This window comes from Humulus lupulus, chromosome 8 (genome assembly GCF_963169125.1).
Source record: "Humulus lupulus chromosome 8, drHumLupu1.1, whole genome shotgun sequence".
NCBI lineage: Eukaryota > Viridiplantae > Streptophyta > Magnoliopsida > Rosales > Cannabaceae > Humulus > Humulus lupulus.
This window is the reverse complement of record NC_084800.1, coordinates 46408868-46418468: the sequence shown is the minus strand read 5'-3', so window position 1 is coordinate 46418468 and position 9601 is coordinate 46408868. Positions and strand designations below refer to the sequence as shown.

At 32.7% G+C, this 9601-nt stretch overlaps 1 protein-coding gene across 1 annotated transcript; it reads right to left on the bottom strand.

The window, feature by feature from the left end:
* Positions 1 to 2915: 2915 nt before the first annotated feature.
* On the bottom strand, positions 2916 to 8617 carry LOC133797068 (NADPH:adrenodoxin oxidoreductase, mitochondrial). Its single transcript, XM_062234852.1, has 14 exons — positions 8367 to 8617; positions 6825 to 7128; positions 6612 to 6716; positions 6255 to 6368; positions 6109 to 6162; positions 5646 to 5762; positions 5212 to 5321; positions 5060 to 5133; positions 4888 to 4949; positions 4534 to 4732; positions 4208 to 4268; positions 3863 to 3930; positions 3437 to 3582; positions 2916 to 3334 (listed from the first exon to the last, which is right to left on the bottom strand). Exons 2-14 carry the CDS (start codon positions 6939 to 6941, stop codon positions 3101 to 3103), a joined length of 1461 nt encoding a protein of 486 aa, XP_062090836.1. The 5' UTR covers positions 6942 to 7128; positions 8367 to 8617; the 3' UTR covers positions 2916 to 3100.
* Between the last annotated feature and the right edge of the window lie 984 nt (positions 8618 to 9601).

The following is a 9601-nucleotide window of genomic DNA, read 5'->3' as shown; positions in this document are numbered from 1 at the left end:
TGTAGTGTAATTTATGATCTAAAATGTTATCAGATATATATTTTTTAAAATTTCATAAATAATATTTAAGTTTAATTTTTCTTTTAATATATTTATGTCATTCTTTTACATATATAATATTATTTATTTATTTAAATTTTTTATGACAACATAAAAACTTAATAAATATATTTAATAATTTTTTTAAAATAAAACTAAACAAATATGCATTGTACATTGTTTACACCTAGTATTAATAATAACTTCCCCCTAAATATTATTTTTTAGTAATAACTAATTTTGTTTACCAAGTAGTAACATTTTATGGTGTACAGGATAATAACCAGTCCAACAGAGTCGGAGGGGTTATAAGTAATTTAAGATAATCTAATTAAATATTTAATATAGTTGAAAAAAATAATAAATAAACCTCCACTGAAAATCTAAATTCATAATTCATAAATAGCTCCACCTATCATGAAATGAAAAAGTTAAGACTATCACTGCTATTCAAAGTTCCCAATGCGCTCAGATTTTAGATATATGATAAATTCCTAGAAAATACGCATGGCCTTTTGATTAGATTATGATTAGTATCATACTAAAAACTAGATATAAATATATATTGTTATATAGAAAAGAACTCGGGACATTAAGAATTATTATTACATATACAAGGGTAAAAATATAATAGTGCACAATTTTATGCACTCTATCATGTAAATCATATATTTTAACACATGTAGATAAGATTAATTTTATTCTTTTTACATAATGATATGATTGTTGTGCATGTTTTTTAGAAATAATTTAAGATGCTGAAATAAATATATAATCTTACATACTTGTAGTACTCTCACGTTATGAAAACGTGTATTAGATTTTGACATTCTAAATTATTTCGAATTTCTCAAAAATTGTGTATAAAATTTGTTGTGATTGTAACAAACACCCGTATGATCAAACTAGTTTTATAATTTATCCATGTATGTGAAAATATATGATTCATTGTCATAGTGCATAAAAAAGCATGCTGTATTGAGAGACCAAGTAAACGTTTACTTGGCTGTTGAAAATCTAAATCAACACTAGTACTCATACATTAATTATATATCTCTTTTGAATGGCTAATGCACAGGAAAGCCATCTAAAAAGTGCTCAAAGAAACTCAGGTGAGAAGGACATAAGATATCTCAATACATGCATGTTTTCTTTTCCTGAAAAGGGAAGACTCTTTTTCCAGCATGCCAACTGAATTGGGCAACAAAAATATAAGTGGAAACAATGGTTGGAATCCTTTAGTGCAATAGAAAAAATGACATGATGATGTGACATAATATAGCCTCAATCAATATATTGGTTCTAATATACACTTTAAACTCAAATTCCATCCCTCACCAACAAACAATAAATAAATGAAAAAAAAAACTAAATCAATGAAAACTTTGTTACTAAAAATATATTATTGTAATTATGTCATTATTAAACAAATATGTGACTAAGTATTTTAATTATATCAGTAAATCCATTCCCAAGGGAGCAAATTATGGAAAGTGCTTGCCATTTATGCATTAACAAAAAAGGAAAGGTGGAGTTTGACTTAATTTACTACTCCTAGTTGTCAACGGTATAACTTTGTTAATGGGATAACAAAATACACCAATATGAGTGAGAAACTGAAACCAAATAAAGAAAGGGAATCAAATTATTATATAACAAAATAAATGGGGAAGAAATTTGTCCAACTAAAACCAAAAGAGATAATTGACTCCGAAGTTGAAACAAGAAAATTCTCTGAAGGAGAGATTTTAGAAAGATACATTTTGATTATGGCATTTGACTCTAACATCTTATTTACTTATTTTGTTCTCCATTTTCATCATTTCATGCAAGAATATAATGTATTTGCTTCGAATGAGTGGAGAAAAAACTAAAACCGAACAGAGCTGCTGGCAGAGAACCAAAAGTTTTTAGTATTTTTTTTTCTTTTTTCTAAGGTCATAACAAGTGGACAAGATTACATTATTGGTAAGGAAAGAATTGATTCACTTTGATATGTATACAAACCAAAGTTTTAAGTGGCCCAGTTTGTGACTTTCAGAATTAAAGTGATGAGGTCTGACATATACAAATGGTATATGGTACTGAAATGGTTCACAAGTAAAAAATCCTTCAAAGTGGAAAAGGATAAGAGAATAAAAACAGAACAGTTCAAAACATTGGAGTTTCGTATGTTTATTAGACACAACAGTAAAATGTATAACAACTACTGTAATGAAATGTAAGCATATTTTACTTTTGCTTTGATTTGTAATCTGTGTTATATTCTCTCTGCATCTTCCCTCTTTCTTTTAATGTTCTTTAAGATTCTCTTGTCCTTTTTAACCAGTAAAACATCACTACACTATTACAGAACAATTTTACGTCACTTTTATTTAAAGTATAATCACTTGCCAAAAGGGTCACAAACTTGGGCTACGCGGCTACAGAGACATGGTAGGCACGTCACTTTTAAAGAGAGGGTAAATATTTTGAATAATGTCACTTTAAAATTTACACCATAAGTGATTATCAAGGGGTGTACTTATTTAATACAAAGTGATTATTACTCACAATATTCTTAAATTCTAACAGTAACCTATTTATATTTTTTAATAAAGACGATTAACTATATTAACAAAATGAACATTATTTTCCCCTTTGTTGGAATTAAACACCAACGGCCTACCTATTTCAATCTCTCGATATATTATTATAATCGTTTAAATCAACGTATTCATCCATAGTTTGAAGAAAACTTGCAAGAAAATTGGCGCTGCCATTTTGGACAAGTTACTCATACAACCTCGGTACATTTCCATATGGCTCATCAAAACATAAATAAAAATAGCCTCAGATAGATGCAACGGAGAATTGGAATGAAGTGAACAAGAACATCATGAAAATAAACTCAAATGGATTAAAAATTAAGTTTGGTAGCTCATGCACAAAGTGAACTGCCCAAATGAATTGAATCAACGCTTCATTTATTTAAAAATTAAATAAAATAAAAAATTCTTCTTCTTCTAGTTTAGGAGGAAAACGGAAAAAAGAGTGTACATTGGACTATTGGTGTCTGAAATTACTCCATAGCTACTTTCACCAGCTCTTCCCATGTTGCCAGTTTTTCCCTGGGCTTGTTATTTATGCTCCCACGCCTTCTTTCTTCAGAATCTATCTTTTCCCAAGCAGTAAATGGTAGAACTCTGACATTACGATCGTCCAGCAACTGAAGAAGACCCTCTCTACCCGGCTTGAGTAAGCTAGAAGTTGCTTTTAATAATCCTCGCTCAACATCTTCGGATATGCTTGCAACCTACCATGTCCATCAGTTCAATTAGCTAATCATATATTGGTTCCAAGGTAGTATAATGAGAAGCTTATCATATATTAGCATGCAATGCAGGAGACAACTTACAGTTTCTTCAGCACAGTAGAGGTTTGTACCAATGATTCCACTAGGCCCTCTCTTCAACCATCCACATACATACAAACCTTCTTCGACCACTTGAGGATCTGCATGTGTATCTCTCAAAACTCGACCTTTGATGTTTGGAACAACACCTGAGAATCAGGTTATGGAATGGGGTTCACTTAGAACAGGAATGAGTCTAATGATATCAAGCCTACTTAAAATTTAGTTACTTCCACAAGACAGATGGAAGGTGGGTCAGATGAATAACAAAATTGTTTTGTTTTGTATTCTATTCTTCCTTGGGATTTCAACCCATCTTGTCAAATTTCAAAGACAAAATAGGAACCAGCACATACCAAAGTTTTAACTTAGCAAGAAAGGAAAAATCAAATGACACCTTTTAAAAATCCTACTAATTTGGAATTATACCTTGTTGATTATCAAAGGGTAAGCCATCAACTGGTTTTGATTTGTACCCAATGCTCTTTAGCACCATCCTACCAGAACAGAGGGCATATGAGAAAGTAGGCAGAAACTTGTCCAAAACAATTGTGACAAAAATAAAGGAATTCTTTTAACTTCTCCATCTCTTAAATTAAATTATCTGATTACGGACGAAAAAAAATGCCCCATTAAGATTCCATATGACTCAGCGACGTGACATGATTTAGAATATAAATAATTGTACTGAACCAACATCAAGTATCAGTAAATGGACAACTGCCTTGTTGATTAAACTATGAAAGATCAAAGCTAGAGATGCAAAAAAGGTACCCGCATCCAAGGTCTTCAAATTGTTTGATACCCACAGCTATCTGTTTTCCAGGTTCAACACCTATGAAAGGAAGATTAATGAAGCAAATAATGAGCGGTACTTCAAAAATAAAAAAGATTTTAATTTTTTTTTTTTAAATCCCAAAGATTTGGATCTATTTTCTGCATTACTTTCTTCTATTAGGTAAAGCCATATTGCTTTTAACAAAAAAATCCCAAAGATTTGGATCTATTTTCTGTATTGCTTTCTTCTATTAGGTAAAGCCATATTGCTTTGCAAAGTCAGATAAGCAATTATATAACAAGTGCTAATACACAGTACGTACCATGAAGAGCTGTCTTCTCAAGGCGGACACCGGATATATGGCTAATTCTTTCACGTGAGTGTAAAAACCTATCAGGTTTCCGAAAAAAGACAAAGTGCAGCTCACGTTGTCCTGGACTGGGGTGAGAAGGTCCTGTGGTGACTGCCTTAGAAAGCAACTCATAAATCCTTCTCTGAATTCGATTATTCTTCAGCTCTTCCTTGCAAAGGATGCCACGTACAAATAATCACACAAGTAGAAAGAAACAATAAAAACTGACAAACAATAAAATCGTCCAGCCACTAAAACATGGTTTTGTTTAAATATTAAATGATTAAGCATATCACATATAAATCTATATAAGATAAGATATACCTCATCTACTGGGGTTTTGAGAAGATCTTCCTTCTGTATATTAACATACAGGTCTCTAATACCTGGAAAAAAAAAAGGACAGGTCAAGCATACTCCGTAGTTAAACATATTTCTCATCATCACGTGAGACTAGAAACTAAACTATAGATATATAAATCTATGTTAAAAATACCAAGAAGTTCACGAAGCTCTTTAGTGGTACAAGCTGCTTGGACTGGTCCACGTCTACCAACCAAATACACCTTCCTAAAATAGCATATTTCCAATAAAGATTTAACGCAACATTCCTAATAACATAGAGATCAATGTAGCAAGCCAAAAAACCTTATATTGCTCTCCTCAAGAGCAGCCAAAGCATGGCTTGCAATGTCAGTTGTCGCCAATTCTGCAGTTGGTCTTAGAAGAATACGTGCAACATCAAGAGCTACATTACCCTGTAAGTTAAAAAGACAAGTTTAATAGCAAGAGAACTTAATTGAGATAGCAAGTTTATGGAAATATGAATGTGCGTGTATATTATAAGAAATAGTTAATCCCTACTAGGGATTAAACCCTAGACCCCTCACTCACTTGAGATAGCCTATCCAATCATCTTTGTTAGCTCATACAAAAGTTTAGAATTTTTGACCTGGGCCTCGATGGGAAAGGCAGATTATGCAACTAAACAACCTTAATATGCTTCTATGTTAAGCCAACTGTTGTGGAATTGAGAAAATTAACAACCTTTTTTATCAACAATCCATCAATAATTTTAATACCTGGCCAAGAATTACAGCCGTATCAGTGCTCTTTAAGTCAGGATTAAGGCCTACGCAATCTGGATGACCATTATACCACCAAACAAATTCTCTAGCAGAGTATATCCCGGCCAAATCCTAGAGAAGAAGAAAAGCATAAAATATTAATCATTTGCAAATTCAATAAATGACCAAAATGCACTAAAAATTAATCTGTCAAAGATCATTATCAAGAAAAACAAAAGTACTGCTCCCGGGGCATTGGTGTATCAGCAAGGAAGGATTTGAGAAAGCCTGACTATGGTGTTACAAGTTTGAATCTTAGTGGCTGCACAGATCTCTGTTGTCTCCCAGGACTTGGCATAGGGGTGAATGGGGTATCCACAGGTGGGATTAGTCATGGAGGGGCCCGGGTATCCAGTTATATATAAAAATAAATAAAAATTAAAAAACAAAAGCACTGAATAAAGTTCTCTCAACATACTTCTCCTGGAATGCCAAGAACTCTATCACTTTCGGCACCATAGGCAAGCACAACCTGTTCACATCCAAACTAAATCGATCAAAAAAGTCTATACCAAAATGGCAAAGCCCAAATAAACCAAAATTCATCTTGAAGAAGAAACAAACCACGTCATACAGCTTGCGGAGCTCACAGAGAGAAATGGACGATCCAAGAAATACATTTCCAAAGAATGAGCAGCGTGCATGTTGTGCAACACGGGAAAACTGATTGATTACAGCCTGTTGCAAATTTTCTGATAAACTAAGCTAAATTAAGAAACATATATTGAAAGATAACAGAAACCCAGATAAATAAAAAATCTCAAACCATCAAAATCTTGTTAAAGTCAAGTAGAATGAATTAACTCACAAATCCCAAATGCAAACGATCATGATAATTGCAATTGATACACCATTACATCCAAACAAAAAACAAAAACCAAACTTGAATACTTAAAAAAGAATTATTAGATAAGGGGTGACCTTAGTTTCAGGATGATCAGGTGCTACGCCAGAGCGGACTAATCCGAAAGGTGTTGGCAAGCGGTCAACAATATCAACCTGTGCTTCTTGGTGCGCTTTCAGCATCTAGTAACCATATCAGAAAATTCAAAATAAATATTTTTTTAAGAATTCTAGGCAACCAAACAGGTATCCACACAAAGCAATGCATGTATAAACAGAAAAAGAGAATACCTTCTCGGCCGTGTAGAAACCAGCTGGTCCACTTCCGACAATACATACACGTAGAGGGCATGAAGAAACGGTAGAGAAGGTTCTGGAAAGCCATGAACTTGCTCGATAAATCGCCATTCTCAACGATATATTCGACAATTTATACTTTACATAGGAGATGCTAGGGCTTCTGATTCCAATTCCAGACTCCAAATTGGAAAATTTATTCTTGGATTTTGGAGGGAGAAGAATAGGAGGTTTGGGCCTTCACACAACAGGACCCAAACAATTCAATGGTGGACTAAGGTGAAAAAGACAAGCCTCCCTTGTAGCACAATCACCAAATTTGTTTCAGTAAACTCATATATAAAAGGAACTAATACATTATGGTTTATGGATTGATAAGCACAATATTGTCATTACTCATTAGATATATATATAGTTATATACTTTACACAAAAATTGAAACAAAAAATTTAACACTATCTTACCCAAAAAAAACACCATTCATTATAATTTCTCCTATATTACTAGTGTAGTACTAGTAGTAATGTCCTTACTTATTGGTCAATGTCAAAATCAAAAGAAGCACACCGCTAATGTGTCTGCAATAATTTTGAGTTTAAGCTTGGCCAATGGGCAAACTCCATGCCTAAACTTTTTCTTTTTGGTTAAGTCTTCTAATCTATTGTGTGATAAGGGTAGTTTTATGTGATGGAAAGGAAAGCTAATCCCACAAAGTCAACTAACTCTCATCTGACTGAAATCCTCAACTTCACTTCTCTTAGACTTTCATCCCAAGTTTGTAAATCATTTGAGTTGAAGCAAACTTGCATTACCTACCGGTCCAGCCAAGAATTATACAAGGGCAATCCCATTATGATCCAAAATAGACCAATAATCGAAATGAAATTATTGCAGACACAATGAGTCGTTAGAAGTGCTACATTTCACTCAATATATGCACACTTAATTTGATTAAGGGAATTTCTCCATCGATACGATATGTACATTTGATAATTGCCTATTCCCTATTAAGGGTGATACATGCCTAAACGATCATTATGAGGAACTCTATAATCGAGGGTCAATTACCAACTGATCAATAGGGTCCAGAAGCACAGGCTGTAGACTATGCATAATGCCCAACGGGATAAAAGTAGTCATTATGTACTTCACAAGAAAATCTAGACCCGAACGACTGGAAAAAGTGGTTGATACGAGTTGTAACTTGGAATATTTCAGGAGTACATGACATAATAAGTGCCACAAAAATCAGACAATAATATAATCTCTCTGACCAAAGTAGTCATTGCTAATTTTTGCTAATGTTATAAGAAATGACATCCGACCAGTTATTATTATTGCATTCAGAACACAAATGACATATAAAAAAAGTAACAGAGCTTTAATACTTTTAACAAACACTTAGTGTGCACTTAATTTGTTCAACCAAAATATGGGTTTTTCTTTTTTGTCTCTACATTCATTTCTCAACCAAAATCAGCTCTTATATTATATGGTATATATATAAATACGAACTAAAAGAAAAAGAAAACTTACAAATCGTAGTGAAGAAGAGATGAGCTATTTTAGCTCCTAAGTTCTAATTGGCCTAGAAATAATCCCAAATCGAGGGGAGAGAGAGCTTTGGCCGATGAAGAAGAGATAGGGGAAGGGCCAAAGGGAGAGACGTTACAGAGAATAAAAGATTAAAGACGTTAAAGAGAGGTCAAGGGATGAGTTGATGACCATAAAGTTCAAAGTTTCTTCGTTTAATGCGGGAGATAAGGCAAACTGACATCAATGCCACTTCCGAAATATATTTAATGATTTATACCAATTTTTTTGTTGGGATATTTTCTTATATACACATTTTTATGTTTTTTTTTATTACATTTTAAAAATATCTATTTTTTTTTTTCAATTTTACTAACTCAAAATTAAAAAAATACAATTTTAGAATTTCACAATAATAAAAATACCATTTTATTATTTTAGAAAAACAACTAAAAGTCAACTAAGAATCAATTAGAAAACAACTCACTACATCAACCTAAAACAAACTAAAAAATAACTTGAAAACAACACAAAAAACAATATACTTCAGAAAAACTAAATATCAATCCAAAAAAAACATAAAAATAACTAAAAAATAATAATTTGAAAATAACACAAATAAGAAAAAATGTAAAATTTTATCTAAAATAGTAAAATTGAAGAAAAAAAAACTTTGTTAATTAATTTTTTTTAGTAAAATCAAGTGTATTTTGTAAATTTCTCTTTTTTCTTTTGTTATTTACTACATAACCATGTATTATTATTAACAAGTTAAACATAGAGGAATAGGATTTAGTATCAATTGTAGAAAGGAAATTTCACTTTATATGCATATAGTATACCCAAATTAAAATAAAAATGGCATGCACTATTCACTTCTCACTTTAGTGTCAATCATCCCCACTTACCCAAAATACCCATATCCTCCCCCCTCCCCCAAAAAAAAGAATCTCTCACTCTCTTTCGCTTGGATTCGAAGAAAACCCCAAAAATCCCCAATGCTTACTCTGACTTTCTGTCTCGCGCGAAGCTCCGATGCAACAACAGCACCTCCACCCTGATCGACTGCCATTGAAGCAGCTCCTCGACGAAGGAAGCCGACTAGAAAGAGAAACAGGTACCCCGACGATCGAAGCACAAATCTCCGAGACCCATAGACGACGGAGGAGGTAAAAACTTGAATCCATATTAGTTTCAAGCTTAAATGCATGTTTCCTTTTGAATTTCGGGTCTGATAT

Excerpts from the sequence above, each read along its gene's own strand:
- LOC133797068 (XM_062234852.1), bottom strand. The coding sequence starts at position 6,941 with ATGGCGATTTATCGAGCAAGTTCATGGCTTTCCAGAACCTTCTCTACC. Across the intron at positions 5,763-6,108 it reads TTCTTGGCATTCCAGGAGAA|GATTTGGCCGGGATATACTC; the intron begins GTATGTTGAGAG and ends CTTCTTCTCTAG. Across the intron at positions 4,733-4,887 it reads TCAAAACCCCAGTAGATGAG|GAAGAGCTGAAGAATAATCG; the intron begins GTATATCTTATC and ends ATCCTTTGCAAG.